Source organism: Galeopterus variegatus, unplaced genomic scaffold (assembly GCF_000696425.1).
Source record: "Galeopterus variegatus unplaced genomic scaffold, G_variegatus-3.0.2 Scaffold1019, whole genome shotgun sequence".
Taxonomy (NCBI): domain Eukaryota; kingdom Metazoa; phylum Chordata; class Mammalia; order Dermoptera; family Cynocephalidae; genus Galeopterus; species Galeopterus variegatus.
Window position 1 is genome coordinate 263,238 of NW_007727130.1, and position 26,978 is coordinate 290,215.

General features: G+C 39.1%; 1 protein-coding gene across 1 annotated transcript in view; it reads left to right on the forward strand.

Annotated features, from left to right (window-relative positions):
* The window catches only part of ABCG2 (ATP-binding cassette, sub-family G (WHITE), member 2), a 42,982-nt gene that overhangs the window by 12,407 nt on the left and 3,597 nt on the right, over positions 1-26,978 (forward strand). Inside the window, exons 2-11 of the mRNA XM_008574252.1 lie at positions 881-1,102; positions 8,039-8,098; positions 8,708-8,822; positions 9,562-9,714; positions 11,434-11,591; positions 13,319-13,470; positions 14,879-14,986; positions 15,550-15,800; positions 20,692-20,774; positions 26,800-26,889. Coding sequence (XP_008572474.1) covers positions 900-1,102; positions 8,039-8,098; positions 8,708-8,822; positions 9,562-9,714; positions 11,434-11,591; positions 13,319-13,470; positions 14,879-14,986; positions 15,550-15,800; positions 20,692-20,774; positions 26,800-26,889 — 1,373 coding nt within the window. The 5' untranslated portion in view covers positions 881-899. The remainder of the gene's footprint in view (positions 1-880; positions 1,103-8,038; positions 8,099-8,707; positions 8,823-9,561; positions 9,715-11,433; positions 11,592-13,318; positions 13,471-14,878; positions 14,987-15,549; positions 15,801-20,691; positions 20,775-26,799; positions 26,890-26,978) is intronic.

Below are 26,978 nucleotides of genomic sequence, written 5' to 3' on the forward strand. Positions count from 1 at the left end.
CGATTTGTTTGGAACAGCTACTCCATCACAGACAGAAAGTTCTTCATGGATTACTTTGCCTTGTAAAAATTAAAAGCTAGGTTTATTGAAGTTAACATTTCAAACATTTCACAAGGTGTTAAGTTCACGTAAGGTTTTACTCAAGTCTTTTTAAAGGGCCTATTGTAACTTGTTAAATGAAAATTTTAAAACTTCATTTGTAAATTTAAAACTTAAAAAGTCTTTAGCTTGCTTAAGGATTGGTTTGATTTACTTAATCATTTTCATACTTAATTTTAAATCTTCTAAAATTTAAATATGCTTGCCCATTAAGGAAATGATTATGTCGTTGCAAATAATTTTGGATTTTACCTTCTTAGGTGATTAAAGGTGCATAACAACTAAAGATGTAAAGTCTGGATCTATATTCTGAGAAATTTCTCCTGTCCTGACTGCTTGGCTGAGCCCCTTTTGGTAATAATGGTGTCATAAACTCCAAATTAAAAAACAAAAAATACAGGGTGTGTGATGCTGGTTATGTAGTCTGTCTTTGAAGGTGAGTTGTATCATACTGTGCTGTTCAAGCCAGACAAGTGCAACCCCCACCTATCTTTTTCCTGTTTCATGAGTTTTGAGTAATTTTCATACTCTTCTTTTACTTATAAGGGCCCATTTACTTATTAGGAATTTCACATCTAATTGGAGTTTAGTTTTCAAAGTTTTGTCTGGCTCCCAATATAGGTTCTAAGGTTGTTCTTACTATAGTGATATGGGCTGTTCATTGGAAATGAAGTTACTCATTGCATCAGGGCAACTTAAAATAGACTTGTTTTAAATGTTTTATCAGCGTTTACGATCATTTATCTGGACTGTCAACTTATTATTGCTTTTCCCTTTACAGAAAGGCAGAAACTCTCCAGATGTCTGACGATAATGTCCAAGTTGTTATCCCAATGGCACAAGGAAACACCAATGGCCTACCTGGGGCAACCTCCAGTGACCTGAAGGCGTTTACTAAAGGAGCCGTGTTAAGTTTTCATAACATCTGCTATCGAGTAAAAGTGAAGAGTGGCTTTCTACCTGGTCGAAAAATAGTTGAGAAAGAAATACTATCGAATGTCAAGTATGTGCATACTTCACAGGTTTTGCCTATTATTAGTAAAGCTGTGGTGAATATCTGTGCACAGGTCTTTGTACAGATATACAGATACCTGCTTTCATTTCTTTTAGATAAACAAAGAGTGAAATGATTGGGTCATGTGTTAGGTATATATTTAACTTTCAGAGGAACTCCCACACTTTTTAAAAATGTTGTACCATGTGCATCAATGTTTGTTTGAGAAACTGAACGATTAATGTGTTATTTTGTTTTTCCTGGGTAAGGCTTGTGGTTTGGTGGAAAGAGGCCTGACTGTATGATTTAATGCTTTTTGATTGTGGGAATATAATTATAATCTTTGAGCTTCAATTTTTTAATCTGTTTAGTAGAAGACCTGCTGACGCACTTTCTGAGCTAGATACTTTTTTAGGTACTTGTGTACTTTATGTCACCTATGTTCTAGAAGCAAGGAGGTTGAAATGACAGTATATTGTGAAAGTATAGTACTTTGCTTTTCAAATACACTTGTTTCAAGTGAGTGGCCTACTTATAGTACTTTATTATCTATTAACAATTTTGGGGGGGTATCCGAACCCTTGACTTTGGTGTTATAACACCGTGCTCTGATATTAACAATTTACTTAATACTTCCCTCTATTATACAGGCAGGAAATATTTAAATGTAAGACAACTATAGTTTAGCTTAAGTTGAACAGATGACATCTAAAGTGATTAGAATTTAGGATCCAAGGGGGCTGGCAGTTTAGCTCAATTGGTTAGAGCATGTTGCTCATAACACCAAGGTTCGATTCCTTTACCGGCCAGCTGCCAAAAAAAATATTAGGATCCAAATCAGTGCATTTAATTATATTTTAAAAGCACCCAGTAACTATGATTTTTGTTCTTTTCATATACCAATGAGTTCATCATGTGGTGGTAAAGTGGGGTGGAAGAGCAGGGAGGGAAATGAGCATTTCTATATAGCCTACTCACCACCGGGTATCCCTTTTATTTCACAGACGCTAGCTGGCCATTAGGGTTGTTAATGTTTTTCTGATTTCTAGAAACTTGAGCTCGATTCTTCCCCTCTGTGGTGTGGGGAGTAATTTGAGTTTTCTGAGACATCATGACCAGTGTGCTTTGTTTTGTTTGTTTAATAGGGGAAATAATTACTCCTAAACAAGGCAAAAAGCTCCCTGGCTGCAAGGATGGAAGAATAGTTAAAGAGCCCTTTGGCCAGGTGTGGCTGCAAATCTATATGGAATCAGATGTTTCTTGGATTTTCTTCGTGTTTATATGGGACTCTGGTCTTTTCTATTTATAGCAGCCAACTCCTAGAAATGACAAGACAGGGAAGAAAATTTTGGAATGTGGGTGGGAGAGAAACAAGGGGGATGTGTGATTTGATTGGGCTGAGGCCAGGGGCTGTGCAGGATTAGAACGATCTCCATGCAGCAACACCTATTGTCTTGGCTGCTTCCTTGTTGCTTTCTCCTGTTAGCTGAGAAACCTTGACTAAGAATACGTAGAGGAATGGTGGATGCAAAGCTCTTATCCTTTGCTACATGCGTAGGTAGAATTGGCTGACTGTTTTGAAAAGCTGAGAAGCTCTTTGTGAAACATCATAATCAAGAAAATATCAGTTGGTTAGAGTGCAGCCTTATAACACCGAGGTCAGGGGTTCAGATCCCTGTACCGGCCAGCCACCAAGAAAAAAACAGAAACCAACAACAACAACAAAAAGAAAATATTGTACTGGCCAGCTGCCACAAAAGATAAAAAATAATAAAAAAAAAGAAAATGTTGGCCACTTCAGATTTTGTGCTGAGAGAGATGGAAGGTAACAAATGATGTGAATAGGTGCAGATTCAATAGATTTAAAGTGTGTCTGGTGTGAGGGTACGTTTGTCTTATCCTTTATAGCAAGTAGATTAGTAACTTGTTATACTATGTGTCATCTGCTCAAGGCTTCACAGCATTTCTATGGTTGAATGGTATGCATTTGAGCAGGTGGTGAAGGTCATCCTTGCAGGCGTTCCTGTCCTCGTAAAATACAGTCACATCACACAGTTCTTTCAGATTTTACAGTTAAAAGGACGCCAAGCATTGGTGTTCTTGTGATTCACATCTGTGGCTTAAGTGTCCATGAGAAAGGTCACCCTGTTTTTGGCTGTGGTGTTCCCAGTCTTTCTTCTGTCTGCTGGCTTCAACTAAGAGTTTCTGGGGTGGGAGGCAAAGGTTGCTGTCATTTATCTCATTTTTGATTCCTATTTGATAGCACCATCATTCAAAATAGTAACTATATTTCAAAATAGCTGGTGAGAATTTTTTTTTTTTGTCTTTTTTCGTGTCCGGCAACGGATCGCAACCCTCAGTATCGCTCCAGTACCGGACCGGGACTGGCAACGGGATCGCAACCCTCGGTGTTGCGCCCGCACCTCGCTCAGCCAGTGAGTGGGAACTGGTCTGTATGTGGGATCCGAACCCTCGGCGGGAGCGCCACTGCGCTCCCAAGCGGCACACTGTAGCAGTGCGCCACCGGGCCGGCCCCAGCTGGTGAGAATTTTAATTTTTGTTTTTCCTTTGGACATTTTGTTATCTCACTTCTAGAACTATTTTCCAGAAATAATGGCACTGTTGGTCATTGTCTGGGAGCAGCAGACAGGAAATGTAGCCTCATAATGAAGGCAGTGGTGAGTCCTGAGGGGCTGCTGGTCAACCTTGTTCCTCACAGAACTGACTGACCACCACATCTTCTCTTCAGTCTCATCCAACCTGGTATTTCCCTGTCTAGTCCCATCCCAGGTGATGTTAAAATTGATCACCTGGTCACGTATGGTATCTGCCAAACTTCACCATGTCACCATTTTCCATTAGTACTAATTAATTAGTGTTATGAGGGGACATACCCTGACATTATTCCAGAATCCAATTTCCAGAATCGTTGAACTTCGACTCACCAGCTTCAGCCCCCATTGATGACTGCTGCCTCAATCAGCCTCTTGATAGTTGTCAAAGGGTGATTTTCTGTTCTTACCAACTCTTCTATATGTGTTAGTTTGCATTCTACTAAAAGGAAAAACCTTCTTTCATCATCTCCTTTCATTTATTTTATTTACTTACTTTTCTGGAGGCTGGCCAGAATGAAGCCCTGAACCCCTTGACCTTGGTGTTATTAGGCTATGCTCTAACCAATTGAGCTAACTGGCCAGCCCCTCGCTTATTTATATCGGTACAGACTCAAGAATTCATATTGTATTCAGTAGCATTATTGCATAAATATATTATTATTTACCTTGATACTGCTATTGTTCCTGATTGGGTCAGTGGGAGAATTTCAAGGTGGTTCCCCCACCCTCCTCCTTTTGATATATCCTCTCATTTTATGAGTATTTTCTTGGCAGAGCAAGAAGTTCCAGGCTCATTTCGTACTTACCCTCCTTCAGACCTGGAATTAGCTTATGTTCATTTTTGCAGAGGATGGTGTTTATAAACTAAGAGTTGGGTGTTTAGAATGCTCATTCCTATTGGGATGTCATAGCTTCCAGGCCTTCTCAGTGGACAGACCTAGGGAATATATGTATGCATGTACATATACACATGTGTGCACACACACCTGCAGGTGCATGCGGATCCAGCCAGGAGGGGTGTTGGGTGGCTGCTCCCACAGCATCCTGGGAGTTTTCCAGTCTAACACTTCAGGATTCTTTCCACATTTTCATGTTTGTAAAAATCTTCTCAGAGTAAAAAACCTGGCTGTCATTATTTTTAGTATACTTACTAGTTTGCTCGGTCTGTTTTCTTATACCCTATCTGGCATCAGCAAACTCTGTGAAGAGCTAGATAGTAAATATTTTCAGCTTTATGGCCATACATGTGTGCTGCAGCTACTCAACTCTGCTGTAGCATGAAAGCAGCCATAGGCAGTACGGAAGTGAATGAGCACAGCTCTGTTCCAGTAACATTTTGTTTATGAAAACAAAACAAGCAGTCTCCCCACTCTCCAGCTGTCTGCTCTCTTCCTCCCACCCCCTCACAGCCTGTGTTCTTGAATACTGGTGGTCACTGCACCTCCAGTATTTTTTCTACTAAGAAAGGAGGGGTAGGGCAAGTTTAGTAGGGAAGGTGACTAAGTTTTCTTTCCAGTCAGAATATACCTGTTTTTAGTAAGCTGTTTCCTACTCCTCGACCCGTTTTTTGAAAAATTTTTGGGTTTGTTTTCTTAGAAGTAATTCCCGGGGCTGGCCTGTGGCTCACTTGGGAGAGTGTGGTGCCGATAACACCAAGGCCCTGGGTTTGGATCCCTGTATAGGGATGGCTGGTAAGCTCACTTGGTAGAGCGTGGTGCTGACAACACCAAGTCAAGGGTTAAGATCCCCTTACTGGTTATCATTTAGAAAAAAAAAAAAAAAAAAGTAATTCCCATTTATAAAATGTAGAGATTCATTTATTCAACAAATTTTGAATGCCTTCTAGGTACCTGGCATTGTGCAAGATGCTAATAACACAGGTATGTCCTGTGTTCTGAGAAACCTTATAGTCTAGTGGGAAATTCAGAAAACTAGAGCATTTTCTGTGTGTTCAGCTGTGATAGAAGGATTAAAAGACACAGCGGAAGCTCCTAACCCTAAATGGGAGGGTTGGGGATGTGGAGATAAAGTACAGATAGTGCCCACACGTGTGTGTATGTGTTTATGGAGTTGGGCCATGCTCCAAGTAGTGGGAATGGCACTGACCTCTCTTGTCCATAAACAGAACAAGACCAAAGGATTGACCACTATCCACTAAAGTGTAATAGATGTGACTTGAATCTTTTGGGTCAGTTTCATTTCACGTATTCAGCATTCAATATTCAGTGGTTGTAGACCTCTGTGCTGCATTTACGGGTGGGGGAAAGGGGTGGGATTAGTAACCATGTCACACAGTTCTTGCTGATGGGGTTTTACAGTATAGGGAGCAAAAACTGCCTGTGTGCAAATGCTGTAAAACAGTAAATAAGGGTGGAGATCAGGGTTGGAAGGTTCATAGAAGGGTGGAGGGCTGGCTGGTTAGCTCAGTTGGTTAGAGCACAGTATGGTGTTATTAACATCAAGGTCAAGGGTTCGGATCCCTGTACCAGCCAGCCACAAAATTAAAAAAAAAAAGAAGGGTGGAGGGTGGGGTGGTGAGACCAGGGAATTGTAGAACATAGGCTAGAACCCTGCATCAGCAAACTCTTTCTGTAATGAGCCAGATAGTAAATATTTTCAGCTTTACGGCCATACATGCGTGCTGCAGCTTACTCAGCTCTGCTGTAGCATGAAAGCAGCCATAGGCAGGACGGAAATGAATGAGCACAGCTCTGTTCCAGTAACATTTTGTTTATGAAAACAGAAAACAGGTGACCAGCCCTACTGTTGATGAGCAAAGCAAGAGCTATATTTTACCCTATAACCCACTAGCAGTTTTATGGGTGTGACCATTCAAGTATAGCAGGCAGTAAATGCTGAGGTTCTCTTGGACTTAAGCACCTGGAGTGCGTGCCGTTGCATTGGGAAGTTTATCACTCATGACAATTGTATAATCATAGAATTGGCCTCTGTGGTAATCATTATCTGGGAATAAAATAGCCTTTGGCTTTGATTTTCCTTTTGGAACAGACAGTTTTCTGTGTGGAATACATTTTGACCTACTCACCAATTCTATGTCTAATATTCCTTTATTTTTGGCAGCTGGCCAGTACGGGGATCAAACCCTGTACAAGCACCATGCTCTAACCAACTGAGCTAACTGTCCAGCTCCATTGACTTCGTGTAATATCTTTTTTTTTTTTTTTCTTTTTTGCTACTTACCAATTCTAAAGAGAGATTGAGCATAGACATCAGGATCTTGAAAGGTCTAAGTCAGGCCTCCGTTTCATCCTGCCTGTGTAACTGCCGTGGTCCTACTCTAATTCTTCTGTCTCTACTTCACTCTACTTAACCATTCTACTTGTTATGTTTAGGATTAAATTCAAACTATTTGCCCTCTTCCTGGGTCTCAGCTCAGTTGGTACGGCCAGAATTTTTTCCCTGTCCTCCTCTATTTGAATATTCACTACTCTCAAATATCCATTTAGTTTGTTTGAAACATGCTTGTATCTATACATCCTTAAAGGACACTCCCTACTGAAGTGATGTCTTCCACTTCTCGACTGAGAATTTTCAGTCCACTTATCTGATACTTTACAAGGAAGAAAATGGTATATATCTTGACGTATATATTCTGCTTTTCTGTTTGGATTAAGAGGGTTGTTTTTTTTTTTTTTTTTTGGGGGTAGAAATTTTTTTTGTTTTTTTTTTTTTTTTTTGGGGGTAGAAATTTTTTTTGTTTTTTTTTTTTTTTTTTGAGGGTTAAGAACTGTTGATGTTTTCTTTTTTCCTCTAAGTGCTTTTTTCTAGCCTTTGGATTTCTACTTAAGATGTATTCTTGAGCTGATTAGATTTTCACAGTAAGAACATTTCTGCTGGTATTCTACAGATCAGTGATTTATTGGTTGTGTAGAACTTGACTAGGTAGCAAATAAGGCGACTTGAAGATATAGTACTGATCATTAAACATTACCCAAAACGTATTATGTACTTTACACTGTCAAGAGGTGTAAATGTAGTAGAGGTGCTTCATAAGAATCTTGTTACTTGTTTTAAGGAACCTTCAACATTGGATGTGTGCTTTTCCAAAAAATACAAGTGGGTTAGAGAATATGTGTAGGGAATTTAGAGGGACCTAAGCCATTTTTTTATAGGTCCTGACTAGTGATTTACATCCTTTGTATATTAGACTTCTATTGATTAAGTTTTTTTTTTCCTTTAAGAGTTGGTTTATACTTGTTTTCCATCTGTAATTTCATCAGCTTTCATTGAGTATATTTGATGCAGACCCTAAATTAATAGAACCCCATTTAAGGTGGAACAGTAAACGAGTATGTTTTTGTGTTTACAGTGGAATCATGAAGCCTGGCCTCAATGCCATTCTGGGACCCACGGGTGGAGGCAAATCTTCGTGAGTATGAGAGAGAATATAAGTAAGCTTTTTCTGTGCAGTTTTAGTGTGTCTTTAAAACTACTTTTTCCATGCAGGTATTTGTAGAGTGTTTGCCATGCATTGGTCTGGTTGTAGGTGCTGTAAATAACATGCATTTGTACTGGCTGGTGGTTCTCTCCCTGGGACCAGGAAGTCTTATTAGATGAGCTTTACTAATAGGACATCATAAAGTGATTGGCATACAGCAGTTGGCCATGTTATGAGCTAATGGAGGAAAGCTAGGGGGTCATAATAAAAGTAGGGAGATGGAGCAGAAGGTATAAGTTAAGGCATGAATCTTAGAGGAGCACATTGCCTGTGTTGACCACCAAGGTCAAACATCCAGGAGGGCCATTTGGGAGGTCTGTGCTAGATCAGCCAGTGTTGTCTTGCTGTTATGTTTTGGTGCCCTATTGTAGCATTTAATAAAAAAGAAAGGCGTGAATTTAAGTATGTATATAATTTTAATTAAACCATAGAATTTCTTAACCAATTTTCTAACTTGAGCAGAATTCGGATTCATAGTAGCTAGAAGATATAGCCTGTGTTGAAGGGAAAGCAAATCACAACATATATGTCCTTTCATAGGTTGTTAGATGTCTTAGCTGCAAGGAAAGATCCACATGGATTATCTGGAGATGTTTTGGTAAATGGAGCACCTCAACCTGCCGATTTCAAATGTAATTCAGGTTACGTTGTACAAGTAAGTATTAGTGGGTTTGCATTTTAGCTGTATATTTCCTTTATGTATTTATGTATTTATTTATTCATTCATTTATTTTGGCTGCTACCTTGTATAGGGATCTGAACCTGTGACATTGGTCTTACAAGGCTATGCTCTCCCAACTGAGCTTACAAGCCAGCCTTAGTGGGTCTGCATTTTAGGTTTCCTCTGTTTTTATACAGACAAGTGTCTTGGCTGATAATTCATTATGCTTCAGTTGATCATATGCCATGCTCATAGAACCAACTTTCTTTATTCCAGCTTTCTGTAATCTCCCATAAAATTCAGGGTGGTGTTAAATAAAAAGGCAGGGAGGACCTGGAATATGACCCTTGTAAGGGCAATGATATCAATTCTAGTTACATCATTTCCAAAGGATATACTAGTGTTGTACTTTTTGCCCTTCGCCTTTCTTCCTCCCCTAGCTGAGAAAGATGTTTTGGCAAGTACTTGCATGAAGCAGTCTAGAAATGTCTGCTAGTAGTCATTGTAATTACCTGTGTTCTGTTTGGGTATACTGACAGGCATGATAATGATTCCATTAGGCTTCATAGCTGTCTGTAAATGAAGTTATTTCAATTTGTAGAATTGAAAGTTCATCATTAGCTAGAACATTACCTTAGCTATGTTACTTTTGTGGATTAAGTTACATATGCTAAAGAATGATAGTCTTAGAAAAGACTTGATATGTCTCATTAAAATGTCATTTTCCCTTAAGGATGATGTCGTGATGGGCACTTTGACGGTCAGAGAAAATTTACAGTTCTCAGCAGCTCTCCGGCTTTCAACAACTATGACGAATCATGAAAAAAATGAACGGATTAACAGGGTTATTCAAGAGTTAGGCCTGGATAAAGTGGCAGATTCCAAGGTAATTGTGGAAGAAACTAATAGCATGACAGCCAGCAAATAGGACGTCTCCTGTGTGGATAGTAGGAGTCTTGTTCAGAAGTTCCTTATAATGGGTGTGGTCGAAGTGGCTGCTTTCTGTAATGATGAAAAAAGCAACTAGGTGCATAATATGAAGGTGGAAGTTTACCTGGAAAAAGAAAATCTTTTTTTTTGGCGGCTGGAAAAACATTTTCAACAGTGGTTGAATCCTGGAAATGAAGTGTGGCAGTGTGGTCTAGTATGTAGAAGTGTTCCTCCCTAGGCCTTTTCCAGATGACCCTCCCACACCTTATCATTTGAGTCATTTCTCATTAGATACCTTTTTTTTTGTTTGTTTGTTTGTTTGTTTTTTTTGTCTTTTTCCGTGTCCGGCAACGGATCGCAACCCTCAGTGTCGCCCCCGTACCGGACCGGGACCGGCAACGGGATCGCAACCCTCGGTGTTGCCCCCGCGCCTCGCTCAGCCAGCGAGCGGGAACCGGTCTGTATGTGGGATCCGAGCCCTCGGCGGGAGCGCCACCGCGCTTCTCAAGCGGCGCACTAGCGCAGTGCGCCACCGGGCCGGCCCTCTCATTAGATACCTTTGCACTAATGTTTCTCTTTCCGTTTTTCTCTTCCTCCTTTTAGCTGTTCTTCCTCTTCCTCCATGGGACTTTGTTCCATTGCTTTCGAGGTATATTTCTGGAATTGATGAATGATCAGAATTGAAGGATTCTTTCTCTAAATGTTTCACTTACATGTAATTTGGCCTCCAAAATTATATTTAGTCAAATTAGGGTTTATTTCTAATTTGTGTAGTGTCCACATTATTTTTCTGTAGCCTTTCTTTTGGTCTTTTTGTTTCCCATTCCCTTCCTCTCCTTTCTCTCTCTCTTTTTTTTTTTTTTTTTTTTGGGAGGCTGGGTGGTATGGGAATCTGAACAAAATGTCTTTTATAGCTAAGTTGTTAGTAGGATCCTATCAAGGGCTGTGAGTAGCTTTTGATTATTATGTCTTTGAAGACTCAATATAAGCATTGTTTTCTACTTCCTGCCCCACCCCAAAACCTTCCTGTCCCTTTGCCATACACAATGACATTGACTTTTTGAAAAGACTGAGGCATGTTCCCTGTAGATGTCCCACCTTCTGGATTTGTCTGAAGGAATGAATTGGGAGTTCTGGGGCTGGTTAGGGTGTGGACAGGGTCTGTTCAGGAAGCAGTATGGTGATTGAAAAGATGCTGATATGGTGGGTAGAAAGTGAATTTCCCTCGCTGCCAAGCCCACCCTCTTCTTGTAAGTCCACTTGGGGACTCTGTGGGGAGGAAGGAGAGGATGTAAAAATTGCTTTAACGTTTTCTTTTCCTGTCGCTTTATCTCTCTATATAGACTGCAATTTCACTATATCAGGACCATTATCTTTTAGTGTTCTAACTTACTATCTTAAAACTCAACATTTGGCTCAATGAGGAACATATGGAACTGTTAAAAGCATGGGCTTCATATCAGGCTTAGGCACTTACCAGCTCTGACCTGAGCCTCAGTTTACTCATCTGATAAAAGAGAAACCTACTTCTTCTTCTAGATATTCACTTATTCGCTGTTTGGAATAAATAAGGATAATGAGATAAAGTGTCTCTTACAGGGCTGTCACATGTTAGGAACTCACCAAATGATAGTGACTGTTGCTATTATTGATAATGATGGTATTTGTGTTTCAGGTTGGAACTCAGTTTACCCGTGGTGTGTCTGGAGGAGAAAGAAAAAGGACGAGTATAGGAATGGAGCTCATCACTGATCCTTCCATCTTGTTCCTGGATGAGCCCACAACTGGCTTAGACTCGAGCACAGCAAATGCTGTCCTTTTGCTTCTGAAAAAGTAAATTCTGTGGGAAAATTATTCTTTCATTCATTTAATATCTGATCACTACTATGTACTAGGTATTATTCTTGGCATGGGGGATTCAGAAGTGAACAAAACAATTTCTTCCTTCTTTGTTGGAGGGAAACAGTTAACACGTATGATGTAAGTGTTATCAAGAAAAACGAAGCAGGAAGAGCGTAGGGAAGGCTGGCCGTGGTGGGGTGGGTGCTGTTTTATACAACAGGCCAGTCAGGGAGGACCTCAGGATGCGACATGTGAGCTGGGAGTGAGTGAGACCTGGATATCTGGAAGAAGAGTTCTAGTTGGAGGAACAGCCAGTGGCCCTGAGGCTGAGCGTGCCTGATGGGTTTGGAGCTTCAGAGAGGCCACAGGGACTAGAACCCAGTGACCCAAGGGGAATGGGGGATGGCCAGTGTGTTAGTTTCCTTGGGCTGTTATAACAAAGTTATGAGCATCTTCTTTAAAATTAATTTAACCTAATAGTTTCAAACGTATAGAAAAGGTACAAGAATAGTACAAAGAAAATCCCGCACCCCTCACCTGGATTCCCCTCCGGTTCCCATTTCACCACACTTGCTTCTTTTCCCTCCCTTTCTCGCTTCTCCTACAGTCTTCTGACATCATGCCGTATCATCCCTAAATACACAGAGTGCAACCCCCCAAAACAAGGAGGCGCCACCATACAAACCTCCTGGTCAGGAAGTCCACGTTGATGGCCTCGCCACCGTCCAGTCCACAGACTCCGGTCTGCCTTCACCAGCTGTCCCAACAGTGTCTTTTTCCTTTTTGGCTCAGGATCCTCTCCAGAAAACACACCTTTGAAGTCTCCTCTAATCTGGACTGGTTCCGCAGTCTGTCTCTCTCTCTGGTTATAAAAGATCCTTTTTTCTGGCTATCTTGAAATGTACAATACAATATTATTAGTTGTTGTCACTCTAGGGCACCAGAACTTACTCTTCCTATCTGACTGTAACTTTGTACCGTTCCACCAACCAAAATTTTCCCGGCTGCCCTCCCCCTGCCTTTCCTTGTCTCTGGTAACCACCATTCTACTCTCTATTTCTCTCTTTTAAATTTATTTTTCTTAATTGACCCATGATAATTGTATATATTAATGGAGTACAATATGATATTTGGGTACATTCATACTGTGTGTAATGATCACATCAGGGTGCTTAGTATTGTCCTGACCCTCTGAGGTAAAACACCCTTGTACACACTGCTAACATAACAGTGGGTGCTTAGAAAGTGATTAAATTAAAGCGATTATTCTCATAAAATAAATGCTCAGTAACCTTAACTGTATTAGTGCAGAAGAATTAATATCAGTTGCTAAAGAGCCAGAAGACTTAAAACGATCAATAAAAATGGGGCTTACGACCACTGTTTTAATAGTTAGTCCATAATAAGTTCTCAAATCTGGATGTACTTATTTATAGACTACCTGGGGTGCTTGTTAAAGATATGATTCCCCAGATCTTCCCCCAGTCTGGGAAGATGCTCCAGGAATCTGCATTTTTAATAAATGTTCTAGTTGAGTCGACTGTCCAAGCAACACACTAATATGATATGAGAAGTTAGTAAGAGAAAATCAAGTTGAGCTAGGAACAAATGGTCATGGTCAGGAAGTATGTTTCAGATGCTTAATGACTTGCTGTTTTTTCACTTTTTTCCCCCGTGATGCTTTCTTTTAATTGCATTTTTTTTCACTGTTAACTTAGGATGTCTAAACAGGGACGAACAATCATCTTCTCCATTCATCAGCCTCGTTATTCCATCTTCAAGTTGTTCGATAGCCTCACCTTGTTGGCCTCAGGAAGATTAATGTACCATGGGCCTGCTCAGGAGGCCATGGGGTTCTTTGCATCAGCTGGTATGATTGACTTTTTCATGCAGTAAAATCCCACTTTAATGGAATCCTAAAAGAGGACAAAGAGAGTTGACAGGAGTGCTTTTGACTTTGGGTAGATAGACCATGGGTTGTAGCACGCTAAAACATCTTTGATCAGTTTGGTGCCAGAATTTTTCTTCATTTCACAGCACTAGTGTGTTGTTTGTGTCTCCTCCTGTCCTGTATGAATGTGCATGTATGTGTGTTTGAGTATTTCTACTGTTCTGTTTCCCAGTTATGGTGACCTTTCCTTAAAAGTTCAAAAAATATGTTGGTCCCATAGCCAGTTACTCTGTTAACTGAACATTTTTGGAAAGGCCTAATATCATTGTCTTCTTGACCATATAACAGATCAGGCCTTTTCATTTTTTACCTTTGCATGTGATGTTGGTCTGCCTTGATGAAGACTCATGGAGATGCTACTTAATTTTCTAGTAACATTAGATTGCAGATTTAGGCCTTGAGTGGATGTGAGTGACCTGTCAGTCAATAGAGTGGCCTTAAATCTGATCATGATGGGCAAACATTTCTTCTAGTAGTTCTGGGCAACCTGATTCTTCCTATTTCACATCTAAGTGTGTTATTTATTTTATTTTTTTAAATGGCTCATGCTTCATTTTAGAGATATTTGGATATGTTTATAGATGATTTTCCCTGACCCCCAGTATAGTTTTAAATATTCATTAGCTATCTTTCTTAATTTGTTTTTGTTTAATCTCTATCATTTAAAATAACCAAGTGTATATGGGTCTGGGGAGTCTGGGAGAAATGCACCTAAGAGTCAGACTTCAGGCAAAATTGAAGTCAGATGATTGTGCCACAGAAGTTGAGGTACAGGTATACTGTGCTGTCATACTCTCTCAAGAGTGCTGCTCTGGGAATTTGTCCTTCATTTGGAATTGTGGCAGCATAACAGATAATTTGGATCTCTGAATTTAGTGGGTGAGGAAGCAATCACTGCCAGCAGTTTGTACTGCCATTCTGACATTCCCTAGGTAAACTCAGAGCAGAATGCACTGGGCTTTTAATATTTTTTTTTCTTGGACCTATATTTAGATTTTTGAAGAAGTGCTAATAATCACCAGAGCATACTGATAACTGTTTTAGGTTTCATGAATTATGATAGGTAAGGACCAAGCACTAATATAAGACATTCTGAAAGTCCAAGGTTGGTTTGAAGCGTATTTCTTTTTGGCTGGGAGACAGAATTGTTGAAATATTGTATGATTGAATGTGTAAGAGGAAATGGTAAGTTAGTGACAGAAGAGAGAAAGAAGATGAGAGAGAAGTTGGATTCTGTCTTTTCTTGCCTTACCTTCATCACCTTTGAAAGTGAGTCCTCTTTATTTTCCAAGACCATCAAGTGTGTGTGTCGGGTTGCCTTTCATAGGTTACCACTGTGAGCCCTATAATAACCCTGCAGACTTCTTCCTGGACGTCATTAATGGAGATTCCTCTGCTGTGATACTAAACAAAGAGGATGATGAGGACTGTGAAGGTATGTGGTTTATTAGATTCACAGATTTTTGCTTAATTGAATTGGCTGAATTCAGTGTGGTGGCTCTTTAAAATGTGGCTTTGTGAGTTTATGTTAATGTAGTCTTGTTACCAGTTAGCATGTTGATTTTTCTGCATTCCATTAGTTCTGTAGGTGTTTCTGATTCAATTTATGAATGATCATTTATATAATAATGTAAGTTCTAAAGGGAGCTTTCATTTAAAAAAATATGCTCATTGATTGCACAGTGTTAGAGAAACTTGGCACTTTATGCATTTGCATATAGTAGGAAGCAGGAACCAGATTTTTACATTAAGAATTTTAACTCCATATGGTAAGAAGTCTATTTTTAAAAAATTAGGGTCCCAATAGTTAGGAAAAGGTAGTAGACCAATTAGCTGTATTTTTTTTAATGTGTAAAGCAGGCTAATAATTGTTTATATTCAACCTTTAGAATTAAGATGTTAGGGAGGAATCCAAGAAAAGGGTCACAGGAAAATGGGCTAAATCAGTTGTTATCTTGTTAATACTATTTTCCTTCTTTGTCCACTTTTATTCCAAAGCCCTGGAGACTGAAGAGCCTTCCAAGAGAGATACGCCACTCATAGCAAAAATAGCTGAGTTCTATGTTAACACCTCCTTCTACAGAGAAACAAGAGCTGAATTAGAGAAACTCTCAGGGGGTGAGAAAAAGAAGAAGAGCTTAGCCTTCAAGGAGATGACCTATGCCACCCCCTTCTGTCATCAACTCAAATGGATTTCCAAGCGTTCATTCAAAAATTTACTGGGTAATCCCCAGGCCTCTATAGCACAGGTAACATGACAGATTCTTTTTTTTTTTTAAAAGATGACCGGTAAGGGGATCTGAACCCATGGCCTTGGTGTTGTCACCACCACGCTCTACCAAGTGAGCCAACTGGCCATCTCTATACAGGGATCTGAACCTGTGGCCTTGGTGTTATCAGCACCACACTCTCCCAAGTGAGCCACGGGCCGGCCCTCTGACAGATTCTTTTGAAATACTAGTGTGGAAACAATTTGGCTCAGATCTAATCTCCTTTAGGATTATGTGTATATTCTACCCACACTTCCATTTATTTCTTTTCCCTACTCCATTTGGGATATACATAGAAACAGTCAATAGAACAAGTAGGACACAGTGAAGTTTTTATTGAGAGAAAGCTTCTTTTTCTGGTGGTTTCTTTGACTAGCTCAGAATTTTTGTTGATTTAGACAAGCTGTAATGAATTTATTTTAGTAGAAAATATTTTTTGATAGATATAAAGGAAATGTCAGTCACATTTGGGGTTTTCTAGTATATGTGTGCTTTCATTCATGGATTCATTCAACAAGTTTGTATTGATTATGTGCTGCACTTTGGGGACATGTATACAGTAGTGAACAAAATGGCTAAAATTCTCTGCTCTTAAGAAGCTTCATTTCTTAGGACAGACAGATGGTAAATGAATAAAGAGATAAAATATATAGTACATCAGGTAGTAGAAGAGACTATGGAGGAAGTTTAAGCTAAGAGAGGTGAAGAAAGGGGAGAAAGAGGAGATAGGGAGAAGGTGGTTGGTTTACATTTGAAATCAGGTGGTCAGGGAAAATTTCACCTAGTGTCACTGAATATAACTGCAGGTAATATGGGCTGGCCACCGTATGAGGGAAGAGTCTGTGTGCAGAATGCTGTTCCTTGTAGTTGATCTTCCTTATCTAGGGACTCTAATCTAAGGAAAGTACTAGATATTTCGAACAGTTTGCAGTTGATACAGAGGTAGTAAGCAAACTTGAGTTCCATAAAACAGGCATTCACTGTCAAATTAACATTCTTTTAGTTAAGATGAGATAATGTTTTTTTCTTCTTTTAGCTGGCTCTTTGGTAGTTGTTGATTGTTAGTCCTTATGGTTTTTCTGTTATTCTTAACCCTTCTGTCACACAAAACACTAGTACTCCTAGTTCATTGGTCCATCCTTTATAAGGAAATCAGGTTAGCTGGTTATTTGGGGGTTGTTTTTTCTGTCAGCTATTTAAGAGTAATTTATTTATTTATTTTTTTAAAAGATGACTGGTAAGGGGATCTTAACCCTTGACTTGGTGTTGTCAGCACCACGCTCAGCCAGTGAGCTAACTGGCCATCCCTATATGGATCCGAACCCAGGGCCTTGGTGTTATCAGCACCGCACTCTCCCGCATGAGCCACGGGCCGGCACAAGAGTAATTTATTTTTAAATTGAAACTGGGTTGTTCTTGTTTTTTTTTTAATTTTTAAATTTTTTACTTTTTTTGGCAGCTGGCTGGTAAGGGGACCTGAACCCTTGACTCTGCTGTTAAACACTGTGCCGTAACCAGCAGAGCTAACCAGCCAGCCCCATTATCTTTTCTTTAAATTTTTTTTTATTTATTATTTTTGTTTTGGCGGCTGGCTGGTATGGGGACTGGAACCCTTGACCTTGGTGTTATTAGCACCACACTCTGACTGAGCTAACCAGCCAGCCCTGTGTTTTTATTATCAAGCACTGAGTTTCATTGAGTACTGAAAGATGGCGGGTTGTTGGCTCTAATGAAATATTACTGCCTTCTTAACAGGCACACCATAATTTTCATAGTTAAGCATCTTAACATTCTAAGAATATCTAAGAGGCTGTATCCCTGTTTGAGCCGTATTGCTAATTGCTCCAAATGTTTTTGGTAGTTGTTATTTGGCATTTTTGGGTACTTGTGTGTACTGTCAATCAAGGGTAAAATTTCATTCTTTGAGAATAGATTTGATTTTGTTTGGAAACAAGTCTGGTGAATAAGATCATCCTGGGTTACCCATTGTTCAACAGTGAGATGATGTAATGAGGTGATTCTTTAATGTGATTTATGCATTAGATTTTTGTTACTTGGAAAATAACCTAAATTTCCTGCCTCTCAAGGTAGTATGTCTTGTACAAATCACGTATATAAATAAGTACAGTAGTTCTGGGCAGGGCATGATTAGAACACAGATCTATTTCCAATACACCAAGATTCTGAATGTTCTGGTGCTAGGCTTCCTTCTGGTGGAAACACCAGGCCCAGCACTTCCAGGTTGTGTTCTCAGCCTACCTGCCTAATCAGTGAACTCAGTTCCACAAAAGGAATTCCAACAATGTTCATAGTGGTGTCAGTCCCATAGAATAGTGATAGAACCTTGTGTTTCTCTGAGCATTTCCTTAGTGGGACAACTCTTGTTTAGATTTGTAAATACTAGAATGTTAGCTTAGGGCAGGAGTAGGCAAAATTTTTTTTTGTAAAGGGCCATATAGTAAATATTTTAGACTTTGCAGGCCATTTGGTCTTTGTTTCAGGTAGCCAACCCTGCCATTTTAGTGTGGAAGCAGCCACAGCTAGTACATAAATGAATGAACATTGCTGTGTTCCAATAACGCTTTGTTCATGGACACTGAAGTTTGAATATCCTATAAATTTTATATTGCAAGAAATATTATTATTCTTGATTTTTTTTTTTTAACCCATTTAAAAAAATGTAAAAATCATTCTTAGCTTGAGGGCTGAACAGAAATGTGGCTGGCCCTATTTGGCCTACAGGCCATCGTTTACTGCCCCCGACTTAGGGTTTTTAATCTTGCATGTTTTTTACTTCTCTAAATTTTTGAACATGCAGTGTTAAAATGTTTTATGGCTTCCTGCTGATGAATTTTGTATCTATTTTATTATAGCCATACTTTGGTTTGAACTATTTATTTATTTATTTGATTCATACTTGGCATTTGATAGTGTGTTTAAGCAAAGGTTGCATTTGGAAAATCTTGGAATGAATTATTTGTATAAGAAGAGTTAATGTTCATTTAGTGTGCCAAGGGTTTCCTGATCAAGGGTCTATCTACTCCATTATGCAATGTTTAGTTTGCCTGCTTTGTTTTCTTTTTCTTCATACGAGAAGGAATAACAGATGCACTTTGTAAAAACATGACAAGATTACAGAATTAATTGTTTTTCAATATGTTTGAAAGCGGACTTTGAAAATACTTTAACATCTTAATGATAATACTGACAGTGTTGTTATAAGATACCAAGTTTTAATGGAAAAGAAACAAAGCATGGGTCGTGTCCAGTTTGAAAAGTCTGAATATTCTTAAAAATTATACCGTGTGAAAGTTTAGACTCTGATTTACATGTGTATGCATGCATGTTGATAGAGTCGTCAGCATTTATTTTGGAAGCTTGATCTGTTGAAATGAAGTGTAGAGTATATTCTGAGGGCAGTAAAAATATACCAGGGTGATGGATTTTTCCCCCCCAAATTTCTGTCTTATTAGCAAAGGAATTGTTAAGGGCATATTGTAAGTGAAACACTTAAATAATATTCTTTCCAGACTGTGGTCTTCACAAGCTAGTCTTAACGGATCATGATCCTCTTTTCCACTTTGGTTTGCTTCATGCCGAAAGTGTCACTGGTAGATGACTTCAAGTCTTGATACCATTGGACTGTTGTAGTATTGAGTTTTTTTTTTTAACTGAAGACTCTAAGACATATGGTAGAATATTTTGTTTTCATTAGATTACCATTTCTTTTTATATTTAAACCATGAATAATTATAAGTAGAATTTCCTCAAATAAATTTTATCATAATGTAACTTTTAACCTTTGCTTACTGAAGTGTCCTGGAGAGACTTTTTATTCTAATAAACAAAGGTGATGTTTGTCCAGTTTCCTTAGGAGCTATCAAAACAGATTGAATAGGTGAAGATATATAAGGATGGCAAATGATTGGTTACTGAGGTCTACAGCATTGGCTGTTGTCCTCGCTTGTCTGAGGTTTATGGTGAAGCAGAGACAGAACACCGATAATGGAAGCACTGTGTGTCCTCAGAGAAAGCTGGCTGAAAGCTTTGGTGACTATGACCATGCACTTTTCCAATGCAGGCATGGACTTCCCAGAGATTAGATAGGCAGGCCCCATTCACCCCTACTTCCTGTTGGTGCAAAATTCTATTGTTAGAATTTTTGTGTGTGTGCTTTTAAACTTTTATTTATTTTTATTTATTTTTAACGTTAAGAATAAAGATATCCTGTTTTCTCTTGAACCTCTTGAAATATAAAACCATGAATGTTCACAGGCACAAAGGTTAAGTCAAAACTCTTAGCCACCTGGTTTATTTTATTCCCCAGATGACTTCCCCAGGTGCTTATATTGCTCTGTGTGGCATTCGCAGACCCCGTACCCCAAACCAGATCCTGAAGTGGCAGTTCCTGGTAGAGAACTGGGAGGAATCAGTTTCTTCAACAGTCTGCATTATTGTCCTGCCGGTCTCCCCAAACCTCAGCTACACAGTGTAATAACATACACTGTTTTATATTCTCCCCGGGACTTTGGCCAAGCCATTTATTTTTTATTTATTTTTAATTTTTTTAAAAGATGACCAGTAAGGGGGTCTTAACCCTTGACTTGGTGTTGTCAGCACCACGCTCACCGAGTGAGCTAACCGGCCATCCCTATATGGGATCCGAACCCATGGCCTTGGTTTTATCAGCACCACACTCTCCCGAGTGAGCCACGGGCCGGCCCTGGCCAAGCCATTTAAAGTGTTTTTCACAAAGGAGAGATCTGATTATGTAGCCATTTATGAGTATATTATAATAATAAATGGTGTCAATTTTTTATCTCTAATTGAAACCCTTTCCTTTTTTATTTTCATTTTGCTTTTTGAAAAGATAATCGTCACAATCATACTGGGACTGGTTATAGGTGCCATTTTCTTTGGGCTTCAAAATAATACTGCTGGAATCCAGAATAGGTAAGTATATTTGAATCTTGATTTTGGGAAAGTGGTGTTACTTTATTCAAGCTTATGAAAATTCATTGGGGGGCCGGCCCGGTGGCGCACTTGGTAGAGTGTGGTGCTCGGGAGCGCTGTGGCGCTCCTGCCGAGGGTTTGGATCCTATATAGAGACCGGTCCGCTCACTGGTTGAGCGCGGTGCGGGCGTGACACCGAGGGTTGCGATCCCGTTACCAGTCACGAAAAAAGACAAAAAGGAAAAAAAAAAAAAAAGAAAATCCATTGGGAATTTGAATTGTCTTAAGACAAATACAGGGTAAATGTCACTGTCTTATTGAGGGGTAGGATGAGTCAGTGAATTGAAAGTTGGATGGAAGAGTTAATTTTTTTTTTCCACACATACACATATGTACTATGTATGTAATGGTAAAATATACAGAGCATAAAATTTACCCTTTTAACAATTTTTTTAAGTGTACAGTGTACAGTTCAGTGAGATGAAGTATATTCACATTATTATGCAACAGTTACTACCATCCAACTCCAGAACTTTTTTCATCTTCCCATACGGAATCTCTGTACCCATTAAACAATTACTCCCCGTACCTACCTCCCGCTACCCCTGGCAATCACCGCTCTACTTTCTGTCTCTGAAATTGACTACTCTAGGAACTCACAGAAATGGAATCTTACAGTATTTGTCCTTTGGTTACTGGCTTATTTTTCTTAGCATAATGTCCTCAAGGTTCTTCCACGTTGTACCATCTGTCAGAATTTCTTTCCTTTTTAAGGCTGAATAATATTCCATTCTATGTGTATACCACATTTTGTTTATCCATTTATCTGTTAATGGAAAACTTGGATTGCTTTCATGTTTTTGCTATTGTGAGCAGTGCTGCTATTGTATTGTGCCGGCCAGTTAGCTCCGTTGGTTAGAGCATGGTGCTGATAACACCAGGGTTCGTGGTTTGATCCCTGTCCTGGCCAGCCACCAAACAAAAACAAAAAAACAGTGCTGCTATGAAAATGGATGTACAAATATCTGTTTGAGTCCCTGCTTTCAGTTCTTTGGGTATATGCCTGCAAATAGAGTTGCTGGATTATATGGTAATTCTGTTAATTTTCTGAGGAACTGCCAGACTGTTCCACTGCAGCTGTGCCATTTTACATTCTTACCAGCAGTGCACAGGAATTCCAAACTCTCCATATCATCATCAGTTTTTGTTATTTTCTTTTTATTTCTTTTTTACAAAAAATAATGGATCCATTGGATCATCTTTGAAGAAATGTCTATTCATGCCCTTTGCCCATTTTAAAATTGGACTGTTTTTTTTGTTGTTGTTGAGTTTGTAGGGGTTCTTTATATTTGGGTGGTATTAATCTCTTATCAGATATGTGATTTGCAAATGTTCTCTCCCATTCTGTGGGTATCTTTTCACTTTGTTGACAGTGTTCTTTGATGCATAAATGTATTTTTATTTTGAGGCAGTCCAATTTATCTATTTTTTTCTTTTGTGGCCTGTGAGCTAATTTCCTTTGTGTTTGGATTTGTTTGACTTGGGGGCACTTAAGTGAGTGTTGTTATTCTTCACTAATTTCAGTCATACTGTGCCCTTAAATATCTGCTTTCATGATGAGACTTTCTAGTGGTCTGGATCATGTTTTGAACATATGTGCTCAGTGTGCTGGCACAGACCTCAGCATTCTCTTCATGTATTGAGATCTGCTCTGTGCACTGGACGTCACAGTCTCAGGTTCCCTCCCTATGGCCAGAGGGGTTAGGTGGTCTTACCCCATCTTACTACTGAGAAAAGTTGAAGTTTAGATTGAATCTATTTTGATGTCTGCTGAAGGCTGATTTTTTTTTTTTTTTAAAAGATGACTGGTAAGGGGATCTTTACCCTTGACTTGGTGTTGTCAGCACCACGCTCACCCAGTGAGCTGACCGGCCATCCCTATACGGGATCGGAACCTGGGGCCTTGGTGTTATCAGCACCGCACTCTCCCGAGTGAGCCACGGGCCGGCCCAGGCTGATTATTTTTAAAAGAAAGATAAACATAGAAGTAGATTCCTCACTCAGGTAAATATATTTTCTTTTGTATGGAATCAGATAGTGTTACTCTACAATGAGATTATTATTACAGCTTCTTTCCAGAGTTATGTCATTGTTTATCTTTTTACCTTCTCTGAGGGCTGAGATCTCTGAATTGTTTTCAAACTTGCTAGTAATTGATGGTTTGTACCCTGTGTAGATGCTGTTTCTTAACCCAGCACAGAATATCACACAGGATCTAGAGTCTGTGGACCTTTTATATTATGCAGTAGGAAGCACTTGAAAAAAATATTGGCAAACCTATCCTCAACTGGGATTTTAAAGATGAACTGGGAATTTAGCCATTAAAGCTCTTGAAAAAAACCCAGAGAAATAAAGAGGAGCTTTAGTTGTTTCTTCAAATGTTTTCTGGAGAAATAGGACATTAATTTTATTTTAATTTATATTTTTGACTTATGTTTGCTATTATTTTTTAATAAGAATTTGGACTGTGTGAAAGTGGTCTGTGTGTGTGGTTTATCTAATCTCTGCTGGGATGATTAGTGGTTGATTCTTTTGATTAAAAAAAAAAAATCTCTGGAACCGAGTTGTCAAAGTTTTGTTCAGGGGTGAACGTCAGTACTTCATTTGGAATTGCTTGGGAGGGGAAGTTTAGTTCTCTCTGGAGAAGAGCTGTGGCAGAGATGCAAGCACTCTCTTCACACTTTCCCTAAACTGCATGTCTGAGAAACCGGGTTTTAACCATGTGTAGAGCATGACCTTCTTTGACTTAATAGTTACCTCTGAACTAAATGGCTTACAGAGTTGTGGTGATAGCTAAAGTTAGTGTACATTAAAGAAAAGATATTTTTTCAAAATAATATTCAGGTCCAGCAATCCCATTTCTGGGTATTTACCAAAAAGAGTTGAAATCAGTATGTGGAAGACAGACCTGCAGTCCCATGCTATTGCAGCACTCTTCACAGTAGCCAAGTTATGGAATCAACCTAAGTGTGTATCAGCACATGAATAGATAAAGAAAATGTGGTGTATGTACACAGTGGAATACTGTTCAGTCTTAAAAAAAGAGAAATTTTGTCATTTGCAACAATGCGGATGGAATTGGAGAACATTATGCTAAACACAGAAAGACAAATACTGTTCTCACTTATATGTGGAATCTAATCAGAAGCAGAGAGTGGAATAGTGGTTGTCAGAGGCTGGGGGGATGGGGAAGTGAGGAGATGATGGTCCAAGGGTATGAAGCCACAATTAGACAGGAGGAGTGAGGTTTTTCTCCTTTGAGATACATCGCGCAGCGTGGTAGCATAGTAAATAATAATAATGTATCGTACATTTCAAATCTCTTAAGAGTAGATTTCAAATTTTCTCACCACAAAAATGGTAAGTATTTGAGGTGATGCACATATTAATTAGTTTGATTTAATTATTCCTTATTGTATTCATAAATCATAACTTGTACCCCATAAATATATACAACTATAATTTGTCAATTATAATTAAATAAAAATTAAAGAAAATCGTATGGAGATTAGTAAGTAAATAATAACTGATGTGGATTACCACCTTGAAAAGGATTAGAATGCATTAAATTCTTTAATAACAAAAAACTGTATCTGGTATAAAGCAAATCACCTTATATTTTAGCAAGAATTTTTTTTTTTTGTAAAGATGACCGGTAAGGGGATCTTAACCCTTGACTTGGTGTTGTTAGCACCACACTCTCCCAAGTAAGCCATGGGCTGGCCCTTTTTAGCAAGAATTTCACTGTCTACTTTTTCAGAATCTTTATGAACATTACTTTTAGATGTAAGACAACAAATTGAACTGAATCTTTGCTGTGTTCCATGTTTCTAAAATTAGTTTTAACTTGATATTAGGTTTATTTGTGTATGGAAAGAAGCATGGCTGCTTGTGTACGAGGCCTGGCAGTTTCTATTCAATTTAATTATTGTATAAATACTTTTGAAATAGCTGGTTCCTTACTTTTACTTTTTAGGTTTTTTTAAAAAATAGAGCTTCTATGGGTACTTTTTTTTTTATTTTAAGGTAGTTGGAGTTGTTCACTTGGGTTTACATTTTTTAAAATGTTCTCTTGTTTTTGTGCCATTTAAATGATGTGTCACTTCATCTCTTTTTCAATTTCAACTCACATGTTCAATGGCAATTAAATTGTTTAGTTATGAAGGGAAGCCCATCCCTGTTTCAAGAATGTTGGCATACTTTCACAAAATCCATGTTTCTGTCAAAGTGTAGATTAACTGCGTACTTTCGTTTTTGAACCTTAGTTATTTTTTTACTGAGTAATAAGCATTAATGGTCTTCCTTTTCATACAGGTGTACAAATTAGTTTTTTCTTTATAAATAAGCATCACTTTCTTTTTTTTTAGAACTTTGGAGGCCAGCAGGAGGTTGTTTGTCTTAGTGTGTCAAGGGTAGCAGTGAGGCTTTGTTGGTGGTGGTGTGGATCGTGTAATAAGGTGGTGAAGGAGCTGTCCCTCTGCCATCTCTCATTTTACTCAACTTTAAAACCAAAGTGGCTAATTGAATTTTCTAATCTTTGCAGGCTTTAGTTAGCTTACTGTTTCTCTGTTCATACATTAGGAATGGTACTTTGGCATTTTTATGAGATAAAATTCAAGATGTAGGTCTCAGGCTGCCATCGCAAAAGACCATAGACCAAGTGGCTTAAGCAACAGAAATTTATTTTCTCTTAGTTGTAGAGTCTGGAAGCCTGAGATCAGGGTGCCAGCATGGTTGGGGTCTGGTGCGGGCTTCCTTCTTGGCTTGCAGGTAGTCACCTGTTACACTTTCCTCTGTGTAACCAAGACGAAAAAAAGAGAAAGAATTCACTCAAGGTAACATGAATGAGGCCTGGAGAGACTGCCACCCGTCAGAGGAGCAGCCCCAATCCAAAATCAGCCTTTCTTTTTATTGACAAGACAGGAAGTTTCACAAGAAAAATCAGTTGATTCAATCATCAAAGAAGGACATAAAAAGAGGCAGTGTTACAGAAGGGAATTATAGCTAAGTATAGCTTTAAACAACTAAAACTAGTAATAGCAGTAAAATTAACAATGTAACATTCCAGAATGCAATTTGTAAAAAGCTAAGTCGATCCACCAACAAACAGCTTGCTCTTAGTAAACATTTTCTTTTTCACATACTTCTTACAGCGATTTCTTTAGCATATTTAAACAGCATTCAAGCCGTTCCTTAGCATATCTTAAGAACAATGAGTAGGTTAAATAGGTTAAATAGTCAATAGTCATTCAAGCCGGAATCAAACCAGCAACCTAAAACAGTCAAAGTACACAATCCCATCCCTCAACAGTGATTAGAATTGATAAGATGGCTTTTGCCAAACTTATCTGTGGACTACCTGTCGTCCCCTACTCAACAGCCTTTTGGCTCATTCATGCAATTACCTAAAAATCGTATTCTAAGATCAAAGGAGAATCAAGATTTCTAACCCACTACAGCCACCTTCTTGCAGTGTGCTCAGGTCGGGGAGAGAGAGTGCACTCTCTGGTGTGTCTTCTTATAAGGGCACTAACCTCAGCTAAACCTAGTTACCTCCCAAAGGCCCCATTTCCTAGCACCATCACTTTGGGGGTTGGGACTTCAGCATATGAATATATGTGGACATAATTTAGTCCACAGCAACTTAAGACTGTGAATTTCAAAATGTGCCACTGTGGAAACATAAGAGATGGGGGAGAGACTTGATGGGCCTCCTGTTTCTCTCTGTTTTAACCAGAACAGTTTCACTTTTTTCTAAGGTTTTTTTTCCTTTTGGTAGCTGGCCAGTATGGGGATCTGAACCCGTTATCCTGGTGTTATAAGGCTGTGCTCTAGCCAACTGAGCTAACCCTCCAGCCTGTCTAAGGTTTTAAGATATCATTTGCAAAAGAGTTTTGTGTGTAGAAAATTGATCTGAGAATGTTGAATTGACTGCAGTGCTCTCGTGCCCTTTCCCTCCTGGCAGAGCGGGGGTACTCTTCTTCCTGACGACCAACCAGTGCTTCAGCAGCGTGTCGGCTGTGGAGCTCTTTGTGGTGGAGAAGAAGCTCTTTATGTGAGTAGATCACTGTTCTGGGAAGGGCACTGTCCAGCACCAGGGGCTATTGGTCAGACTGTTCACATCCAGAATTGGGCTGAGGATGG